This window comes from Mesocricetus auratus, unplaced genomic scaffold, assembly GCF_017639785.1.
Source record: "Mesocricetus auratus isolate SY011 unplaced genomic scaffold, BCM_Maur_2.0 Super-Scaffold_6730, whole genome shotgun sequence".
Classification (NCBI taxonomy): domain Eukaryota; kingdom Metazoa; phylum Chordata; class Mammalia; order Rodentia; family Cricetidae; genus Mesocricetus; species Mesocricetus auratus.
Genome location: NW_024429184.1, coordinates 115,184,571 through 115,207,488, shown reverse-complemented (window position 1 = coordinate 115,207,488; position 22,918 = coordinate 115,184,571). Strand labels below are relative to the sequence as shown.

The window sequence follows — 22,918 nt, the reverse complement described above, 5'->3', positions numbered from 1 at the left end:
TACCTTACAAAAGTACAAATCTTAAGTTCATTTTGGTCTTGTACTTGATAATATACAAGCAAAATGTCAAGAAGCTGTCTTTAGTATACCATGACCTACCCCAAAGTACTTAGCTCAACAAATAGGTAAGAGAATTGCAGAATTTTACACCCGATACACAGACCCAATGATGTTTTGATAATGATTTGACACAGAAAAAGTAGCTTTAATTTCAAAACACAGCCAGAATCATAGCTTGGTTCAGTTTAGCCTTAGAATGCAGATTTTTTTTTCTACCATTACTGTTACTGAACATTCAAATCAAGTTGTTTTGTGGGAATGTGGGGGGGGGGACGACCAAATGTTACATACTAAAATTAAGGAAGCCTGAATTCCCAATCATAAAACAAAACTATGACGAAAACATAAAACAGTGTTCATAACAAACCAGTAAAGCATTACTCTTTATGTGACAAACACAGGTCGTAAGTCACTGTATTGCCCCAAAATGAAAAAAATAAATCATGAACTAAACTGGATATCATTTCACAATAGCTTTCAACATTTGGCTACCAAATATGCTTTCATAATAGCCATGGCCAAATATTATTACGGAAACTCATGAAATAAACTAGAATAAAGGCTAATTTATTATTTAAAATAAAATTATAATAAACTATAAGCTTTTAAGTTTTAAAAACTGTATACTAAACTCTTAAACTAGTAACAAAGAATAAAAATTTGAAGGAAAGTAATGTGTAAACATGTAAGTCATGCAATTCAACCTTTCCCCTCTCTTTACATATATATATACATATATATGTATACACACACATATATGCATATGTATATTATACCTCATTAGTAAGAGATACCTTATTAAACACATTGCATTACAGACACTATAATCTTGTTAAAGATTGCTAAAATGAAGAAAGTATTCTTAAGTACTTAAAATTAATAGTAATAAATAAGTATGTTTAAGCACACAATTCAATCAAGATAAGTTATTAATATTTAAATTGGCTCAGATTAAATTAAGTGATGACACGTTTTCATTCAGAATAATTAGTTTTAAGGACTCTAATGCAGTATAAATAGCTTAAGTGGCTATCTAGAACTCACAGAATCCAATAATTTATGTTGTATGTTTGCCTAGTTTACTCAACATCCTAGCAAAACAACAGATAACCATGGAAAGATTGTACTCGACAGTCAGCTGATCATTTGTAAAGCGCACTATGAAATGTGAAATGTTTGTAGCAACATAAGGCACCATGATTATCTCAACTAGTTCAAATTACTAGATTTTCTTAATAACGGCTTAAATTAAAATGGGACAAATATGAAACTAATCTTTGCCGAAATAAAAGTCTGGTATAAATTTTGCCCTTATTTTGGCAGTAAATCTCTGTAACTGAGACAGTCCTCTGCCCCTCCTTGCCCCTCCCGTCAGAGCATCACTACTGTAGAAACTTAGGACTGTAGGACTAACACAGGCACTCACTCCCTTGGAAACATCTCAAGACTAACTGCTGATGCAAATGGCTGGTGTTTGGGACTGTCCTTGAACTCTAAGTCTCTCCCCTATCCCAAGCCTCTGTTATGTCTCCCTTCCTCCCATTCCACAGTATGTGTAGGAGGTTGAAGCCACTAGCTACAATTGACTTTTTAATGGATAGAAAATTAATATGTAAAACAAAAGAGACAGCCAGATGCCATCTGGCATAGAAATGACCACACGATTCAGAAAGAAGGAAAGAGACACTTTAGAGATTTGTTGTAAAATATGTTTCCCTTAGAAGAACTTGAAAACTACAAGTTTTCAAGGTAGAAGAGAAAGAGGGTAGTGGGCTAAATGAAGCTAGAGAAAGAAATGATTGACCCAGGATTGATGCTTTTTTCTGGTTTTAGTTTAATTCAACAAAACCATCCTTAGAAATCTGCTATACAATGGGAGTCACCAATTTATATTCTGTATATCTCAGAAACATAAACAAATGCTTATTAATTTGACAACTATTTATACTGTATTAAACAACTACTTTTGACAAAAATATTATCAAGATGGCTTCAGAAGAGTAAATACTACTCAACATGAACCTATTATGCCTGTTGAATTTACTTACAGAGTAAGACCTAAAAACAAATAATTATGCACAACCATTAAAGAAAAAAATGTATTTGAAGAAATATGCTCCAGACCTATCTGAAATATAAATGAAGCTTCCTAATACAATCAGGCTGAAGTGCATAGAGACTTACATAATTCACTAAGAATTTAGAAGCTCTGTCTTTCACACTGGTACTTACAGTAAAGATACCATTTGATACAATTTCTCCTCAGTAAAACCTCACAAGGCCCTTAAAGTGATCTTTACCTTCTTATTAATTTATCTGCTACAACTTGCATTTCACCTACTTTTGTGCAAAGTATATTTAAGAACAAGTCATAGAATTCATAAATATTAATAATCTATGGAAAATGGCAAAATAAACTATCTGTAGCAGTAGCAGATAAAAATAAAATTACAAATACAAGTTAATTTGTCAATTAAAAATATACAGGGATCAGTCAAGGAAGTATCACGAGAATTTCATTAAGAGCTGACTAATGGCTTGTTACATATTTTTGTATTAGTCATTCCATACTAAATTGATACACCTGAGTACACAATTGCTGAAATTTCTCTTAAAATCAATCATACTGATCTCTAAAAAGAGGAAGTGATTCTGCCATAAAGGTAACAACACATACGCAAATAAGTATATGCTCCAAAGCAAATCACATCCAGAAATCATCTAATATAAATGGATATCAAGAAACAGTAATCTCAAAATGCCACGGGAACACCCACTGTCAGCATCTTCGGAAGGCAAGGAAAAGGTTAAAACATCAAACAAGTACCTATCAAAGAAAAGGCTAATTGTGGCCAAAATAAACCTACTTACTCTTCCTTTATGTTCTGACCCCTGAGAAAAACACCTAGCCTGGCGTTAATAAGCAAAGTGAGAGAGGGACAAAATGTGCTCCACTCAGCCCATGGTCCTACAATTTTTCAACTTTATTACTTGTGTAAAACTTGACACAGATATGACCAATAAAGAGAGATGTCTAAATCTACTTACATTTTAGTAGCATTGTTAAATATCCATTACCAAACCCTATGCTCCAGGAAGGCTGAGCTGATAAGTCCATCTTGCATTATTCTTTTTCTCTAACCACCTCTAACCAAGGGTCAACTTGTAAAAATGTCAACGGTATCCCTAAACGCTCCCATTCCACTGAAAGCCCTTTAATTCTCTCCACTGAGCTTCTGCAGTGTACACAATGTAATGCTGAGGTCAAACATAGAGGAGGAAACCCACAGTATGCAGGAGCACACCTGCTTGGATTACGCTTCTGTTAAGCTCACTGAATTTTAACGTGTTAGAATTGGAAGTTCATTTTACTAAAAATGGACCTGCACGCCAGTAACCATTACCTGGTTTTACCACCAAAGAACTTAAACCTTAAAGACAAACAAACAAAAAAATCTTAATCATGATATTCCTAACTTTACAATTTAATGTGCTAAACTGATGTCATGGAGAACGGATATATTTGTAGAAATTGCCTTCTCCCCAAATATAATATGAAATAATTTTAAATCGGCATTCTGGGGGAAAATTTTTAGTTATTAAAAAATTCAAATTAGAAAGTATGCTTTAAAAAAATCCAAGTGATGTTACTAGTGGCATTACTATTTCTCTATCTAGAGTCATAGAGTGTTCTATGAAGCTGTTGCCTCAGCATGTTGATTTAGTGGCTGATGACTCAGGGTCACTGACCATAGCTAATTTGTGGCAGCCACCATGCATCATATATAGAGAGCAACCAATTTTAGTTCTGCCGGGGCTGCTGCGTGGAAACAATAGAAGAATTCAACAATGGTCAGAAAGGAAACATTGTCCCAATTTACTTGGGTGGATTTTGGTTCTGTGTAATCACAGTTCCCAGTGTTAAGTGTAAAACATTCAAGCACTGCCTATGACCAGTTAGGGTCCTCTACAGTGCTAAAAGACACCAGTGATTAAAATCCAAGTCATATGTCGGTATAAAATTAATCACTTCCTGGACCCGAAAGAACCTTGAAGAGCCACACATCGTCACAGCTCTGCCTACCCTTGTAAAGGCAGAGGCTCAACAAAACATAACATCTTATATGCCCTGAAGTAGGTGTAAACGTTAAAACACTATAATTATTGAATATTTAAGGGTAAGACTTATTGTTCAGATCCCAGATTTTACAAGTCTTAATGAAAACTCATAGAGCATGCAAGTTTGGTTCCATTATTTTCTCTTATAATAAAAAGTGAAAAATTTATCATGGCTTTCAGGGCAAGGAATTTCCTAAATGTATTGTTTTTCCTTATGTAACCACATGTTGATAAATCATTTTAATAGGTCTCTATAGATAATCAAATCAACTGTAATTACTCTTTTATGAAAGTCAACGACACGAAACCTATTGTCAAAAACTTAAGATTGCAAAATTTAAAGAACAGCACATCTCTTAACAATTGAAAAACATAGTTTATGCAATAAGAAACTATTTAAATTTCTTTGTTGAAAATATCTTAACCCTCTAATTCAGAAAAGAAAGTTGAAATGCTGCAGTAGTTTTCCCCAATATAAGAGACTATAGATTGTTTTGAGTACTAGATTAGTAGTCAGTACTAATAGCCAGTACAAATAGTAACTACCTATCTGTTAGGCTAAACAAGAACAAAGGTGATTTTTTCCCCTCTTGATAAGCTATAATTAAATTGTTTAGAAAAATATATCATAGTCTAGATCTAATTTTTCTCCAGTATAAACTTCCTACACATGGAGGAAAGAGATGCCTTTTTGTATGCCAATGTCAAGATAACCTTCAGAGAAAAGGAACATTAAAGAATTGTAAGGATGTAACAGCTCAGTGAAAGATGACACTGAAAACATTCTTTCTATGAGTTTTAAGTAAAACCCTCTCAAAGGAATAGTTAATAGGAACAGTGAAGATCATGAATGGGTAAGAAAGGAAGAAAGGACTCTTCCTCAACAACAAAACAAACCCCCTTGTATCACTACAGCCCACATTTTCTTTTCCTTCACACCTAAAATAGATATACAAGCTAGCATTTACATGACTTGAAGATGAGGGTACAAGGTACGGAACCTAAGCCTACCAGTATATTTATGAGTTTTTTTTCCGGTAACTTTATTCTAGCAGACCTTTGTGAGGACAGACAGAAATGTCAGTATATGTCTAACTTACCTGAGAAGAAAAAAGACATACACGGTGCTTACTAACTGAACCCTGAAAATTCTCATCATGAGCTACGTACCGGATTATCTACAGCACCATCTGAAAGCATCATGCACCAGTTCCTAAGAAAAGGCTGGTAAGCAGGTGCCAATTGTCAACCTTAGGCTACTGTAAGCTATAGTCTAGGTCAGGACACACTGTGTTGCTTTAACAGTGAGAAACTCAGAAGGTTCAGGTGGAGTAACAGGGCTCAGTGTCACTACTCCCAATTCTTAACCCTTTTACCGCAAGGTAACACTTCACACAGTTAAAAGCAACTTTTAACTATGTAACTAATTCTTGTAATAATGTATTCTAAAGCAGTAAAGCTAATATGCACAATAAATGCATTACATGACTAGACATCATATTTTTCTTGACTACATGTTAGCTTTACTTAAGATACTTGTTATTGAACAATTCTGATTTAAAGTTTTCACATGAAATCTTCAATACTGACCAGTGAGAAACTATTACTATTTAATCAAACTACCAAAGTGTTTCTGCTCCTTTAGATTTTCTAACACACCTACTTTCAAAAGACCATTTCTACTCAGTTACTTGAAAAAGTATACAAATCTCTAGAAAACACAATCTGATAAATGAGTTCTAAAATGTATCAAACTATCCTCAGCGCATCATTCTTATGAAGCAGAAGAGCATTAACTTACCTGGAATAGCCATTAGAAAACACCGATCGGCCTGGGAAGTTCATCGTCCCCAAGGAAGCCAGGTTGTCCTCTCCAGACCCTTGGCACCTATTCCAGTTCTCAGAAGCAACAGGAATTGGTGGGACGACATTAAAAACAGGCTTCTGATCCTGCTCTTCAGAAAGGGATGCTGCATTCATGTCATAATGGTACATCTGTCCTCCAGAGGTACTCACACCATGGACAGAAATGGCAGGTATTTTATTACCAATTATATTTGTCCCAGAAAAGCCTGCCTGACAATAAACTGGGCCCAGTTTCTCTTGCTTAATTACCCCAGGGGTGCAAAGTTCAATGAAATCGTCTTTTTCTGTTTTCACTTGGGGCAGCGTCACACTGCTGGGGCTTGGTAAGGTCAGATCTCCAGTATCCTTAATTTTAGGTTTAGTGTCCGGTAAAATAAAAGGCTTACAGTCCTCATTTGCATCCCCTTCCAAAAGGAATGGATCATCATCTCCTGCCAAAGGAGAAAGCAAGTTTTCGTCTATCAACAGGTCTGACCGCCAAGGACTTGCACTTGTTTCTTTACCTGGGGACCCCGCAGAGAATTCCAAATCCTGCAAGATGTCAAAGGTGCTTTGGTCTGTGGTATACAATTTCACACTGCCACCGTTGGTGCCAGTCTGGCCTTTTAGATTTTGCTGTTCAGAAGATGCATCAGAGTGAGTTTTGGGAAACTCCCTCTCTGTAGGGGTAGCACACCCAGCAGCAGACGCTGAACTCTTGGGGTTCTCTGGAACACTGGCTGTTGACCTATTGAGGTTTTCAATACTTTCTTCCAGAAGTCGAAAGTCTGTCTCCCCAGAGGAAAGGTTAATCTGGCCCTGCTGTGGGTATCCCAACTCATTTCCCATCATTTTTGTTTCTGTCTCTCCCATGTACAGTCCCATGGACAGTGAAACGGCTTTGGACAAATCTGGCTGCTGCGCATTGCTACTTGAGCCTTTTGGAAACTCAAGAAGCCTGTGTGGCTTGGAGTCTGTGGGAGAAGCAGCAGCCAGCGAGGACGAGGATGCAGAAAGCTTCACAGTAGCTCCTCCCCTCAGGCTTTTATGAAAGTCCATCAAGTTTCCCCTCTCCCGGACAAAACTGCTGGGCACTTCTCTACCAGGGGAGGTTAAGGATTCTTTGGAGTCCATTGGCAAATATTAACTACAAAAAAAAAAGAGAGAGAGGACATAATAAGCTATAAAAACCACTTATCTCTGATCCGATTAGTGAGAGCCAGCCTATTAAATGAACCCTTTAGGTAACTCCTAAATCAAAGTCTCCACTATCAGAAGGATGGTCTCTATTTTCTAAAATAAAGCTATATCCCCTGCTCCCATACAGTGTGCTACATTTAAAAGGCACAAGGCAGTTCATTTGCAAGAACTAAGTTATACTGAAATTGATTTGAATTTGACTGTTTATCCTGCTCATTAAATGTGTAGCTTTGGCAACCATAGGAATTGTAATTTGCTATACATGATTATTCTAAAGGTTCAAGTTGATGTCAAAGTATTTAACTTTTTTTTTAAGTAAGATCTTCAAAATTTCAACCCCTTTTCAATCAAGGGTGATTGCCTTTCTGGAAACCACCACATAAGACACTTAATAAATGCTACGATATAATTGTTTGCACCTCATAATTCAATTACACGTTGTGCCAATCCCCCCACATCTAACCCTTTCAAGGTACAACCTCCTGGAGAAATATGCACATTTTATTTGAAAAAATAAGCAGTGCTGTTTTGCTTATCTGGTTATAGGCTACGGAAATGCTCTTATTTTTAAAGTCCATTTGCAACCAGATGTGCCTGCTCAGTAGCATCTACCTTCAGATGTTGATATAAGAAATGATATATACTGTCTATAGCCTAAAACGTATATTTTAAAAAGCAGAGCAGAATTTGTACTGGGTTCTTCACTACAGTTTTAACTTATTTAAATAATTAAATAGAGCAGACTTATCAAAACTAACACCAAAATTGAGTTATATTTCTTTCTAAAATTGTTTAATGCACTCAATACAAAATATTTAACCTCACGATTTAAGATTTTTTTCTTTCCAAATATGGAAATACTGGGGAAAATAGAAAAACTGGACTGTGGGACTACATATAAATGCGAATAAAACCCATCCAAGAGAATGTTCAGAATAATTTTCTCTGCAGTTGTCAACCTTTATTTCAACTGAATTCTCCAGGTCGTTAGTATATTACTAATAAACAAAATGTTTTAGGAGGCTGGCAAAGAAAACGATTAGTATATTTGGTATTCCCTCCCATGAAACGGTAAACTTTTCTTGTACCAAGACACTAAGAAGTATGACCATCTTCGCTGAAAGGGGAACATGAGGAAGGTGGAGAGGGTGGGACCTGCCCTGGAAATCTTCCTGTACTTGGCTTCTCTCTCAGAACCCCTGCCCCCATGCATCTGATGCATCTGATAAGGATCTCTACACATGAGATATCAAATGGTCCCTAATCAATTTCCACACCTGGTTTTTTGACAGCTACCTTTCAAGCCCGAAACAGTAACAATACTTCATAAAAACGAGATGCTCCCTTAAGCGACATTTATCCCCCAACTAAAACTGTAAACAACCCTGGGACATCAGTCGGGTCTTCGTTGGAAAGACCAGGCTGATGCTCAAGCCTCCGACCTCCAAGCAGCGTTTGTCAAAAATCGCTGCACACGCGCGCGCGCGCGCGCACACACACACACACGCACACACACACACACACACACACACACACACACACCAAAAACAAAACACACGCACGCACAAGCCCCAAACCGCTGCTACGGAGGATCTTTCTAAAAGGGGACCACTGAGAAAAGTCGGGCGCGAGATCGCGCCCCAAAGCTGGTGCACAAGCCGTCGGGGTGGGGGTGGGGGGGAAGGAGGGAGAAAGGTGCGGGGTGAAGGGAGAAATGTGTCCAGACCTGTTGAGTTCTCTGCGGCACGCCCACTTCTAGCAGATAAGGCCGGGCGGGCGGGCGAAGTCTGGGCTGCAGCCTGCGAGCCCCGAATCCACCCCGCCAGCCCGCAGCCCGCAGCCGCTCGCCCTGAGCCCGCGGCTCGCATACCCTCCCCGCCCCGGGAGAAGCGGCTGTCCGGGCGGCCCCCGAGGACAGCCAAGACCCGGGCGGCTTGCGGCAACAGCCACACCAAAAAAGGACGCCCGATTCCCGCCGGCCGGCCGGGGCGCGCGAGGCTCCACCGCGGGGCAGCGGATGGCGGTGCGGGGAGAGGAAGCGCCGGCGCTGTCACCGCCGAGGTCCTTTCGTCACCGTCACCCTGCCCTCGCCAGCCTCCACCCCCAACCCCCGGGCTGACAAAAGTTTGCCAAGTCCCGCCGCCCGGGCAGCCGAGCCCCTGGGGGAGCGCGGGCGCCCGTCGCCCAGCCCCCGCTCACCTCGGCGCTCGCCCGCTCGCCCGCGGCTCCCACCGCAGCAAGATAAACAAGTCGGCGTGCGGACGCGGGCGGGAGGCGCGCGTGTCACGGAGGAGGAAGTCCACAGTCGCCCCCACTCCTTCATGGGGAAGGGGGAGCCCCCGGCGCGCGGAGAGTCGCCCGCTCCCGGCTGACAGGCCGTGCCCCGCGCCGCTCCCGTCTCCCGCGCGCGCCCCCCGTCCCGGGCGCCGCGCCGCCGGGCTGCGGCGTCTCGTTCCACCCACTTAGAATCCGTCCCCGACGGGCGGGCGGGCGGCGACTCGGGCTCCAGGCACTGACTGGAGCTCGCAAAATGGAGGAGGCGGAGGTGGAGGGGGTGGGGGGAGCGCGGACACGCGAAAGGGCCGCCCGGCCGCGGCGGGCGGGCGGGCGAGCGGGACGGAGCGGGGGGCGGGCGGAGGCGGCGCCACGGCGCGCACACACTCGCGCGCGCACACACACACACACGCGCGCGCGCGCTCCCACTCCACCCCCGGCCGCTCCCCGCCCGAGGGGCCGCGCGGCGGCCGCGGGGAACGGTGCAACCTGTTGGCGACGGTCGGCAACTGCAAGGGCGCCCGCGGCCCCCGTCCCCCCTTCGCCCGGCGCGCGGGCCCCGCCGCCCCGGCCCCGACGGCGCCTGCCAGCCCGCGGCTCCCGGGCATCGCCTTCTCCACCCGAGGGGAGAGCCAAAAGTGCGGCGGCGGCGGGTGCCGACCTGGCCGCGCGGAGGGAAAGCGAGTTTCTTTAGTTTCTCTTCTCCCTGGGCTCCTTCCCGCCCCCGCCCAGCTCCGCCGCTGGGAGCCGCTGGGGAACCCGCCCCGTGGGGTCCGCCGCCAGCGCTCCCCGAGGGTGACAGGCGGCCGGCCGGGCTGCAGGGGTGGTCCGTGCCCGCCAACCGCCGAGTTGCGCGAAGTGTGTCACCGAAGCAGCGGAGGGGCTGCGGAGTGGCCGCTCTCGGGGCCGGACGGCAGACACGCCCTCCGGGGGAGGCTGGGGAGGGGAGGGCGGAGGAGAGGGTCGCCCCCCGCATACGTACTGTGAGCCCGGGGGGACTCGCGTGCCGCCAGGTCCCCCACCCCCGCATCGTCCGGGCGGCCCCGTCTGCGGCCGCCGTGCGCGCGCTCGCACGCTCGCTCGCTCGCACCGGGAGAAGTTGCAGAGCAGAACCCACCCTCCCCCGCGCCCCGACCGTCCCCCACCCTCTTCCCCGAGTCTGAGGGGAGGAGGCGGCGGCGGCGGCGGCAGGAGGAGGCGCCGCCTGCCAAGTTCAACCCCCACCGCTCCCTCCCCGGCTGCCAGCGCGCTCTCACTCGGAGGAAGTTGCACGCCGAATGCAAAACCTCTAGCTAGCAGGGTTTCTTTGCACTTTAGAAATTGGGACGGGGGAGCGGGAGGCAAGTTGCGGACGGAATTGTAAGTTGCTGGAGAAGTCCGCCCTCTTCTCACCCCAAACTCCTGACCTCTCCTCCCTCCACCCGCTCCGGGGCCCGCGTCCAAGCGCCCCGCCCCCGAGGCTTGACATTTGCTGCCCCGGGCGGGCTCGGAGCGCCGCAGCCCCAGCCCTCGGGGCTCCAGGGACCCCCCCGCCGTCCCTCCCCCTGCTCCTCAAATCAGACACGACACGCGGCTGTCAGGCTTTGAGACGTCAGCGTTTAGTCGCCTGCAGCCGTTCCCGGGACGCGCCCCCGGGTCTGCACAGAAACACGTGGCGGGGGGCCGGGGGGACAGGCGCGGGGCGCCGGCCCTGGGGGCCCGGGGCCGTGGGGAAGTCACTCGGGCGCCCGCGCCGGGGACAGCGCCTGGCACTCGGGACACGAGCGGACGCCGCCGCGACTCCAGCGCCGCCCCGCCTGGGTGCGCGACGGCAGCCGCTCGCGCCGCCCTCGGACCCCAAGGCCGCCCGCCCGCGCCGGGCCTCCCTCCCGGCGGTCCCCGATTGGCGCAGCGCGTGCCGGAAGCCTCCCGCCGCCATCTTGGTAAAGAGCGGTGACGCCGCCGCCGCCGTCACCATCTTGGCCGAGGGGCTCCGTGGCGGCCGGGTCGGACGCCCCTCCGTGGCTGGGAAGTGGGCACGCTGCCCGGCGTGCCGTCCGCCGTGCCCGCCGAGAACGTAGCCGCGAGCTGGCGCCCTGGGCCGAGCTGCTCCCCGGCTGCCGCCTCCGTGGTGGGAGCCGCGGCCGCCATCTTGGCAAAGGAGCCGAAGCCCGGCCCCCGCCTGGGGAACGCGAACCTGCGCTGCCGTCGGGGGCCCGAGGCGGGCGTGGGGTCCCGGAGCCGCGCGGTGTGGACGCCGCAAGACACCAGCAGACTAGCAAACAGAAGGCTTTCCATGTCGAGAAGAGGGACTCCCTCCTCCCCGAGGAGGGTCAGCTCAACCAGGCTCCTCGTAGAGGCTGAGAACTACTTAAACCTGTCCATGTTCCTTGCTCGCCTGCTTTCCCACCTTTATGGGGCTCAAGTACCAGAGGAATCAGATGTCTTGTGAATTTGCTCCTCTAACTTTAATCAACAAATTCCTGGGAGATGGGTACTCAAGCCTACAATAAAAGTCATGCTAATATAATTGTCCTTGATGTTTGCCTTTAAAAAAAAAACTAAGGATTGTTCATATACATACATACATACATACACACACATACATATATTATACCCTCATACCATAAACCTTCTAAACTGAATTACTCAGTAAAAAAAACTTTTTCAGTGGTAGATGGTAGGTGTTCTTTTATTTTTGAATAGTTTATGATCTTACAAGAATTTCCACTTAATGTTTTCCCTTTCCTTTTTTATATCTAGTACTTAATGAAGAATATATTTCATTTTAAATTTTAAATTACCTTTGCAAATTTGTTCATTTGAACAAAAATATGAACTTTTCCTGTTCTCTTTAGTGACCTAACTATGCCTTAGTTTGTTACTTCAGTTAAAAAAAGCAACTCAGGCTTTAACCTGCCATATTTACTTGAAAGTATACTTACACCATCAATAATTAATCATTTGCACAGTAATAAAAATACTTAGGAGTTTCGATTAACAGTCATTGACTCTTCTGCCCAGTTTGACTGGAAATGTTGAATGAAATGATGATTCTGTACCTCACTTCTTGGGAACTGTTAGGGTTCAAATATGGGCCCTCCCCATACTAGGAAAGTGTCCTGCCAATGTGCACCCTAGCTGTCTTAGGGTTGTTATTGCTGCGATGATGACCTAAGGCAGCTTGAGGAGTGAAGGGTTTCAGTGTCACTCACAGAGCCATATAACAGTTCATTATGAAAAACAGTGAGGACAGGAAGTCAAGCAGGTCAGGAACCTGGAGTCAGGAGCTGATGATGCAGAGGCCATGGAGGAGTGCTGCTTACTGTCTTGATCCCCATGACTTGTTCAGCCTCCTTTCTTAACACCAGCCCCGGGATGGCACCACCCACAATGGGCTGGGTCCATGTTTTTTTTATCCAACAAAGACCTTGTCTACCTTTATGTTATGTCCCTGGAACAGAGGCCCATATGTAACAGGCTTCAAGGAATATTTTACAGAGTTACAATAATAACACTGAGTTAATTAGTCAACTGGGTATAATTTCACTTTTGGTTAAGTTGGCTAAATGACCTAATAAAAAGTTTATGAACATTACTCAAGATCTTCATGCTTATTTCTATGGATTTTCACTTCCAAGCACAATTAGACCAATTATGTTTTCATAGTATCCTGCACAGTTTGATAACATGTTACAATGACAGTTCATTTGCTGTGCACACATTTGTTACATTCTTACTCTTGGCTGGAACAGAAGCCTGAAAGATAGAGCCCGAGCCTTTCCTGTTCAATGCTGTATCTCCAGTGATGCTCAGTGGGTGTTAATTTGAGTATTGAATATCATATTAATAAATGCAAGCTGCAACAAAATCACCATTTACATTGGTGTAACATTTGGGCTGTAGAAGAGTGCTCAGAAAGTAACCCTGAGAATGCACATAAGAAGTCCGGCACCTGTAATACCACACTGGTATGGGGTGGAGTGGGCTTGGAACGGGACAGGGACAGGAAGATCGATCACTGGGGCTCACTGCTCCCTAGCTAAGCTCCAGATACAGCGAAAGATCCTGTCTTACGGGAATAAGGTAGAGAGTGATAGAGCAGGACACCCAAGATCCTCCTCTGGCCTCCATGTGATCCCACAGACCCCCCCCCCACACACACACACAGGGAGAGGATGGGGGAAGCATTTATACAGCACTTGGTGTATTACTTAAGCGAGTTTTCCTTTCTGGTTATCTGTTTTACAATCTCCATTCTCTATGGAATAACAATGGAACGATCTAAGCTATGGGACCAGATGATCCCCTCAAAAGACATCAATCAAATCATAGAAGCGCCTGCCCTAGCACACACAGTGACTCTATTACAATGATATGAACGTTACAAGTCCCATTTTGCTGTCTGTCTCTTTATAGAAGGCAAGGCCTTCTAGCAGTTATGATTAGTCTTATATTTAAACTTGACAAAGTTATTTATTTCACATTAAAAGCAAGAGAATCATAAAATCTGGTAACTTGCAAGCTTTTTATTTTCTGAGACCTAAAACCCATCACTGAATATTTAGTTGCCTCACCTTAGGATGAAAACCTAAAATTTTATGAGTTCCATGTTATCTTCCCTATGTGGTCTATTCCTGCAGCGAAGTGGGACTAAAGTCAGTCTCTGTATAGGGGTCTGTAATCTTGAGAAAGCTTTCAACTCACTATACCTTAGCTTTGGCCATTTGTAAAATGGGAATAAAATAGTAGTGACTTAAATTACAAAGATTAAACAAGTTTGATATATATATACATATATGAGATGTTAATTCATGAGACATATTAAGGGCTCAGTTATCATTAACAATTGTTAGTCATTTAATTTCATTTTCCCTAGTTCTTATAGTAGAGAAGGAAATTAAAGACATTTATAGGATAAATCAGATTTCTCCTTGTTCATGATTCTTTTCTCCTGCCTCACCCCAGTCTTTTGAAGTATCTTCTATCCACACTACTTGACTGAAATTGTTTATAGTATCTTTCCAGTAAGATTGTGTAGAAGAATTACTTCTTTTCATACTCATATTTCATTCTTAATATGAAAACAAGTTTGAGGGGAAAAGCACAAGAGACTGTGGGTAGCTCAGCTGGTGGCAGGAGAAGTGTATGGAGTAATCTTGGCTCTATGTTCACTACTGCCTAGATGCCAATAGTAAGTATTGTAGAAAGACTAGACAACATGCATATATTGTGATGAATTGACTAACCTTTTGTTTTGGAAAAGATCCTTCAAGAAAACGCTCCTCATAGGCCACCTCTCCCATTGGTTAGCACCATTTCCCTGTACCTGAGATCCTTCTTATGACACAGCTTCCTTTTATTTGTTTCTTTATCCATCCCCTTAAATCTATGATGTTAATTGTAAACTGAAGCCATTTTTTTTGTTAATGAGTAGTTTTGAAAACAGTAACTATATAATAATCTAACACAACTTTTCTTGTTGTCTGTCAAAACCTACTTTAAAATATTTCCTGAAGTCATCACAACAACTAAATGTATTTATACTTTGGAAACAAATTAGTTGGGCATCACAGATAAGCGGGTCAAGGGAAACCCAGCTAACCCACTTTTGTGTGCTTTAATATTTCTATTTTCAAGAGATATTTGTTATAAAATGAGTATATTAAACTCATGATCAAAATCAGTTCTATTTTGATATGTATTTCTTTTCCTAATTGGAATTAACATAGGAACTTGGGAATGCTACATGTTCACATCTTTCCTTCCCCCTTTTTATTTTGCTTTTTTGCTTTCATCATAGGCAACTTAAAGTATGAGCTTCTATTCCTGTATATAAAGTGTTTGTGGCTGTCCTGGTTAAATATGCCCTCTATTTTAGCAGAACTTGGTTGAAGCAACAAGGGATTGAAGGGAAGGTAAAATATCAGCTGATAAATTAGATACATGCTACTATAAGCAGAGGTCTAAAGTTTTCAATGTTTGGAGACATTAGAGCAAGCACCCAGAATAATTGCAGCAATTATACATGCATTGTTTTTCATTTGTGGCATTTGTGGCTGGCCATTATGTCATTAGCTTTCTTCCTTTTCTGATTTAATCTCTTCTGTCCACGCTCCGTTGTAGACAGCATTCAGACTGCCTCATCTGTTGATGGCATTGCTCAGCTCAGTTTTGAGAAGCTTTGCTTCCAGCTCAGCCTCACTTACTTATCTAGATTAGGTATATATTTGTTTTATTTGAAGCTAAATTGGAGGCTGGATTTATACATATTCTTTTTTTTATAGCAAAGCTGAAGTTTATTTAAGGATTTTAATATAGATTTAAGCACTGGTGTTAAAAGAGACATATGTAAGTGGGCAATTTAACACATGGACAGGCAGGTGTAGACTTCTTAAGAGAGCAGACTCTGTAAGTTCTTCATATCACATTCTAAAATGCTACCAAGGGCATTTGCTACATTTTATAAAATAGTGTGAATATGAATTTTTTCTATCCTCTTGTTTTGAAACTTAACTCACAGTTTACACACTTGAATGGGTTTTGGTCAGTCGTTTAGCCTTTCAGTTTGTAGCAGAAGGTAATTTCTACCCATATATCTCACAAGAAGTAGAAGATTTCAAACTTCAAGGATTATTCAGAGAAAGGGAAAGACATATATAATTTTTGCATCATCAGAAAGTTATAACAAAAGTACCAATTATCTTTTCCCCTCTTCATTCATGTCCCAGATAGACAGTGCAAAGGGCAATAAGGTTTTAGGCAAGTTTTAACACAAGGCAACTAAATCTTGTGGGAAATCTAGCTGTACGAGCTTGTAAAAGCTGCCTGTTAACTGTTCAAAGATTTTGTTAGTGACTAATCGTGGTCATTATTAAAAGTAATTTATAACCTTACAACTAAACATTTCAACAGCAGTGCTAATAAATGCTGGGGAGTGATTTACTTTCTATTTCACTGTCATTTGATATATTTGCAGCATAATGGACATCTTCTGGTGTGTTACAGCATATGTAACCCTAGCCTCTGCATTCAAAAGTGTTATTTTGGTAGTTTGAAATCAACCATGGTGAAGTTTTCACAGCATAGAAATTGAAAAAACTCTAAGCCAGATCTTTATGTGTTTTGGTGATATCCAGGCTTCAGTGCTAAGGGATATTTTGATAATGAAGATGAAATTTCAAGTTCTGTTTTTATGAATAAATATTTCTTTAGTACTTGAAACTATGATCTGCTTCATAAGCACTAATGGGGTTTAGTCTCAATATATATCTTTGTTCCTTCGTTATTAGCATATACACCAGTACAAAAATATCAATCAACAATCAGGGTAGAAGTTTAAACAGTATCTGTTTTGCTGAACTGAATATTAATCAAATATTTATTTTTAGTCTGACTTTTCTAAAGAGTCTATATTGAATCATAAGCTGGCTATCAACACAAGCCAGGGAAAGATTATTGAAATCATTCTTTGAAGATCAGTTGACCATATGGAAGTTACGATTAGAGAGTATTTTATACCTTACTATGTTTTATGTGTGATTTGTGTCCTTTGTATCAATGAATTTATATAAAGAGATTTCTCTTTCTCATCTAAATGGCAATGGAAGTAACAACAGATAGGATTGTTTGGAAGATAAAAAGAGGACAAGCCAGTCATTGAACAGAAACATCTGGCTGGGCAATGGTGGTACACACCTTTAAATCCCAGCACTTGGGAGGCAGAAGCAGGAGGGTCTCTAAGTTTGAGGCCAGCCTGGTCTATAAAGTGACTTCCAGGACAGCCAGGGATACAAAGAGAAACCCTGTCTTGGCTAAAAAAAAAGAAAAGGGAAGAGAAGAAACATCTGATGGCAACAGAAATGGGGATGAACTCAGAAGAGTTGGGAGAGGGGAAACCACAATTAGAATATACTGTATGAAAAAAATCTATTTTTAAGGAAAAAAACAAATGTAGTAGAAAATTTTATGCTGGGGAGCGGGGGTGCTGTCGGTCACCATCTACGAAGGGCCAATAGTGGATAGGGTAGGAAAGGAGTTCAAAGGAGGGGTGCAATAAGAAAGAAAATGGGAGGTTCCAGATTTCAGAATGTCCTGAAACTCATGAGAAAGTTTTATTTCCTAGTTATCGTGTTGTCTTAACATATGGGTAGGAAGGGGAAGCTCGATGTGCCAAAACTAGGATTCACATACTCAGACATCTAGAAAGTCATTCCTTCCTGCATATATAGAGGAATTATTAGTTCACCCTTATGCCTTGATCCCATCTCCAGCATTCAGTAGGTTGTTTTCTGTCACTGACCTGTTTGAATTGTAAAGTGTCCGTTTCCCTGGAACACATAGACAGAGCTGCATCTTTTTACATTGCTTTCACTTTATTCCCAGTCTGTCTTAACTATGCCACAAGACAAGCCATGTGGTTGTATTACCTTGCAGTCACCAGCATCTGTCATGGTGCTTCCTGGTTCATTCATGATAACTATACTACACCCCACATAATAAGTTGTTTTTATGTTAGCATTACATAAGGAAATTTGTTAATTTTGTGGCATTTTAAAAATTAGTGTTTCACAAAAGTACTGACTCTCCTCATCTACCCACCTTAGGAACATAATGGCCTGAGAAAGATCCTCCGTTAAATACTGTCAAGGCTGACACTTTGAAGATTCCCTTTGGATATGTCAATTTGTTCACTTCTGTTTTCTGATACTTTGTAGGTGGCTTCAGTGGATTACAGGATGTTAGTAGAAGGTCAAAGCAGGGTGTAACATAGTGGTAGAGTAACTTTTCTATTGTGTGTAAGACCAAAGTTTAATCTTCAACAATGCATAATTTAATTTATTTTCAACTAATCTGTGTTTTCTCAGCTAATTTCCTCTCCCATCCATGCTTATATTCATTCCTGCAACTGTATATACCTTAAACAAAGTAACAATTATTAAATGTTAAATCCCAGATAAAGGATGAAGGGACATAAAAATGATTATGGGTTCAATTATTATATTTCCAAAACCAAAATATGTAAGTACTCATCAATTAAAAAGATTGTGGTAGAATTCCTATTCTAGAGGAAATGGAGGTGGAGTGTGACAAGTCCTGGTCCCACATTGTGGACTTGTAGGAATGTGGCAGTAGCTACATGGGCACTATAAGGTGCATCAAGGAGTCACCTGAGTATCAGAGGTAGAAGAGCTGGTGTGAACACAGAAACAGTGGCCAGGCTGGGTTGCCTGCAGGTATCACTGATTTGAGTGATGGATATCACTCAAGTGGCTTGGCTATTTTCCAAGGGGAGGCACTCATGATAGAAGGTTACCATTATTCAATGAAGGCATTTTAGAAATACAATTATAAGAAAGACGCCCAACTGTTAAAGCAAGTTTGTTGGCTTACTTAAAGTTCACTTTGAGGGATAGTTAGATGTGGGCCAAGGGCTCACATCATGTCAAATGGGCTTGAGTTCTATCTCTTAGTTTTAATTTCCCCACTTTGGTTTTATTCTTGAGACAGGTTTTTCTACCTGGTGGATGGTGACACCTATATTAATATGTCCTACAGTAGTGAAGAGTTCTCCTCTCTGGCAATGGTCTCCCTTTTGCTGAGGGAGGCTGTATTGTTTTAGATGGGCCAGATGAACCATGACCAAGAATATACAGCATGTGCACTCTGCATGGCAAACCCTAGATCAGGTATTAATGCCCAAGGTGCTAGTGTGAGGGAGGGAAGAAGAAACGAGGAGGGAGGGGACAATGACAGAGAGACAGAAACAGAGAGAGATATTTCATATTACTGGGGCTTTAAAGGAGGGAATAAAATGGATGTTGGGCATGCAGAAATCAAGATATCCAACTTTGTACTTACAGTTTTTTAATCAAAATTTAACAGTGACATAAACATCACACTGAACATTTTGCTTAAAATGTTTGTGACAATGGAAAGCACTCTGAAAACTAAGTAGAGTTGTTACAAGTGCTATTGGTTTCCCTTCCTGACGTAAACAGAAATCAGTGTTCATTTGTACATTGAAATTTCAGATAGTACACAAACGAATTGACTATTGCTTTAGAGAAAGAATGCCTCCATTTAAGTGGACTCTTTTCAAGTGAGGTAGTGGTATTTTAAGCTAGCTTTATAGTCTTCCGCAGAAGAAATTTGTCTTGATTGACTATGGTTTCAACAAACATGAGGGGTGCTGCGGTGAGCCTCTGCTTGCCCACTCTGCTTTCTGTCTTGACAAGCTGAATGTCATGCAAATGTCTCCAGCCCTGGCTCTAGACAGGCAGGAAGCCAGAACCAGTAATAGAAGCAGGAGGCAGTCTGTGAATACTTGCTGATTAATTTTAGCTCCATAGGCTTGATGGGTTTTCCATCCCTATAATTATCATCAGCAAATAGTTATTGAATGATGTCCAGCATATTTTTATTCTTCTTTCTTTGGTCCTAATTTTCCTTTTCTATTTTACCTCTCAGTGTGAGTTCATCACACGTATCTCTGTTCATCAGACTCAGAGTCTCCCGTGATTAGTGGGTAGGGACTCAGTTATATCCCTCCTACATGATTATTTATAAACCATTATCTGTCTATAATCTATCTATCTATCATCTATAAGCTATCAGTTATCTACCGGTATAAATTATCTTTGTTATGAAATGGCTCAAATACTCTCTGGAAGTGGTAGGAGAATAAATTACATGTGTGGGAAGATAAGATAGAAGACTGAATAGCTGTTCTGTGCTGCCTGCTGTATTAGTAGATCCATATCTGCTTCATAAGTTGGCCTTTTTTATTAGAAATGATGCAGAACAAGGCTGTAGGTTCTTCCTGGACTTGATCTGTTGAGGATATGGAGAACAGGGGTGATGATATGAGTTATGAATGTACCAACTGTAAAAAGACCATTTGGAAGGACACCCAAACAAAATGGTTGCCTTTGTGTTCGTGACATTAGAAGCATGAACTATAATACCATTTATGTCTTAAAGTTTTTAAAGTAACAGGTACTAGAAAAATGGTACATACTTATAATAAGAGTCCAGACATATATGGGAGGGTGATACATAAATTCCCACCCCCAGATAATCATATTTTACAGTTATAATTAATGTGTAGGAGTTACTGGGTTCATGCATGTATAATCCCATGGTTTTGCTTTATTTAAGTTTTTGTTTTAAATTTATTTCATTTGCATTGGTATTTTGCCTGCATGTATGTCTGTGTTACAGTGTCAGCTCTTTGAGTTATAGACAGGTGTAAGCTGCCATATGGGTGCTGGGACTTCTGGGTCCTCTAGAAGAATAGCCAGTGCTCTCAACTGCTGAGCCATTTCTCCAGCCCCCTATGTTTTTTTTTAATAATTAAAAAGTATTATTGTATGTGTATAATGTATAAGTGTAGGTGTGCCATGGTGTGTGTGTGTGTGTGTGTGAACAACTCTGTGAAATGGTTCTCTCCTTACATATTTATATGGCTGTATTTGAAGTATTGATCTCAGGTCACCAGGCTTGCCTGGCAAGAATGTTTACCTAATTAGCCTGTTTTTCTTTTAAATAAAAGTGGGGCTTTATTGCATGTATTTTTAAAATTTCATTAAATGTCTTGGGGTTTTTATGCCAAAATTTCTAGGTATCTGTAAATTATAATGCAATAATACTGCATATTTAAATTATTTCCAATGTTTCACTATTGTAAGCCATGCTAAGATGGACATCCCTGTATTTACATCATTATACAAACACTTTTGTAGTAAAGGACAGGGATGCAATGACTAGGTACCCAGTGTGATACACTGGCAGAAATGCTTGTCTGTTTCAGCTTACTTTTTACTCTCTTCTTCTTGTGGGTATTCTAGAAAGATCCAGTTAGAAGAGCTATGAATGGCTACAATGAACAGGCTCTACCTGGACAGCCCTGTGTCTGCCTTAGTCATGCCTTTGCCAGATACATCCTTATGTTAAAAAGAAGTCCGAGGAGAATAGTTTACTGATGAGGGATGTCCTTCTGTATATGTTTCTCTTATTGGTTAATGAATAACGCACTGATTGGCTAGTGGCCAGGAAAGTGAGGCGGGGCTGCCAGACAAGGAGAATTCTGGGAAGTGTAGGCAGAGAGGAGTTGCCATGTAGCCAATGGGGGTGGGGAATAGGATGCACCAGGCATTCTCCAGTAAGATAAAAGATAAGACCACACAGAAATACATAGATTAGTAGTTATGGGTTAATAATTAAGACAGAGCTGGCCAGTAAGAAGCCCAAGACACCAGCCAACAGTTTCATAATCTTTGTGTGTTCATTTGGGGCTGAAGTGGCAGCGGGACCAGCCAGGACAAAGAACCTCTTGTTGCAGTTTACTGATCTAGGAAAAGAAACCTACAGGGATCCTTTAGGAACGGCATAAAGGTTACGCTGAACAAACTTCAACCCGTAGGGTGCCATGGCTGCACGGTGGGATGCTGTTGTTTCCTGCAAGAATCTACTTTTCACATATGACATCAGATCCGAACTGTTCACTGCAAAGTAGCGTAACTTCACTCTATGTGTTTGTGGTATTTTAACCATCTTTCACCTTGTAAGTAGGATAGACCGCGCATCTCAAGACATTAGAGCAAAGAAGGGCACAGGATGGAGGCACAAATGAACCTTTTTTCTAGGCATTCTGGGGCTACCTAAAAACTTACCTTTAAAAAATCCAAATAAACCAAAAATAAAAACAAAAGATAGCATGCAAGCTTTGAACAACTGGAGTCTACCACTTAGAGACACCATTGACATAAAGTAGGAAAAAAATGAGAGAGGAAAATGAAATCTGGAGATAGGATTCTGCTTCTCTGGTGTGAATATTCATATCCTGAGTCTAGATTGCTCTGGACTTGACGGCCACACACTAAGTAACAATAATATGCCTCCCCTTTTCTTCCTCTCCCCATTCCCTTCCTCCTCCTCTCTTTTTCTTTCTTTAATTTTTTTCCTTACTCCAGCCAATTGGAGCCAGATCTTTACACTTTTGCCTCTAAAAGAACGCTGTTTGCAGAATCAATGGTGTAGAACACAAGAATGACACTCCTCCTAGCGCAGAGAGGCAGCCCATGGTTGCTGGGCATCTAGGATGACCTCAAGTTGTACTAGAGTTTCCTCTTAATGATTAATTGGGTTAAATGGTAAACTCCTTTATTTAGAACACATGCACAGTGAGGCTTTCATTCTTAAGTTAGTTTTCTGATTCTGGCTACATTTGCATCAGAGTTCCACTTTTAAAAAGAAATCATATAGGAAATGCCTCCCAATTAGGTGTATGTTTTAAAAGGAAAAGGAAAAGCAAAACCATGGTGATCCATACCAATGGATTATTTAGCTTCAGTGTAAACCCTTAAGTTATTACTCTGCTTTATGTATCTTTCTAGGATTATGTTTTATTGCTTTGTTTACAGAAGACTTGACACTTTAT

At 42.1% G+C, this 22,918-nt stretch overlaps 2 protein-coding genes across 6 annotated transcripts in view; one reads left to right on the top strand and one right to left on the bottom strand.

Moving 5' to 3' along the window:
* Nucleotides 1–22,918, bottom strand: part of Nr3c1 (nuclear receptor subfamily 3 group C member 1) — a 117,341-nt gene that overhangs the window by 78,607 nt on the left and 15,816 nt on the right. Inside the window, exons 1-2 of one of the 5 annotated variants that reach the window (XM_013112724.3) lie at nucleotides 10,481–10,616; nucleotides 5,981–7,171 (exon numbers count right to left, since the gene is read on the bottom strand). In XM_013112724.3, the coding sequence (XP_012968178.1) occupies nucleotides 5,981–7,158 (1,178 nt within the window). In that variant the 5' untranslated portion in view covers nucleotides 7,159–7,171; nucleotides 10,481–10,616. Of the gene's footprint in view, nucleotides 1–5,980; nucleotides 7,172–8,950; nucleotides 9,086–9,423; nucleotides 9,759–10,480; nucleotides 10,617–22,918 lie in introns of those variants that run through there. The other 4 variants (XM_005069186.4, XM_013112728.3, XM_013112725.3 and 1 more) reach the window with 4 other exon arrangements.
* On the top strand, nucleotides 8,355–9,690 carry LOC121139025 (atherin-like). Its single transcript, XM_040742004.1, has 2 exons — nucleotides 8,355–8,398; nucleotides 8,829–9,690. Exons 1-2 carry the CDS (start codon nucleotides 8,355–8,357, stop codon nucleotides 9,688–9,690), a joined length of 906 nt encoding a protein of 301 aa, XP_040597938.1.

Excerpts from the sequence above, each read along its gene's own strand:
- LOC121139025 (XM_040742004.1), top strand. The coding sequence starts at position 8,355 with ATGAGGAAGGTGGAGAGGGTGGGACCTGCCCTGGAAATCTTCCT. Across the intron at positions 8,399-8,828 it reads CCTGCCCTGGAAATCTTCCT|GGGACCACTGAGAAAAGTCG; the intron begins GTACTTGGCTTC and ends TCTTTCTAAAAG.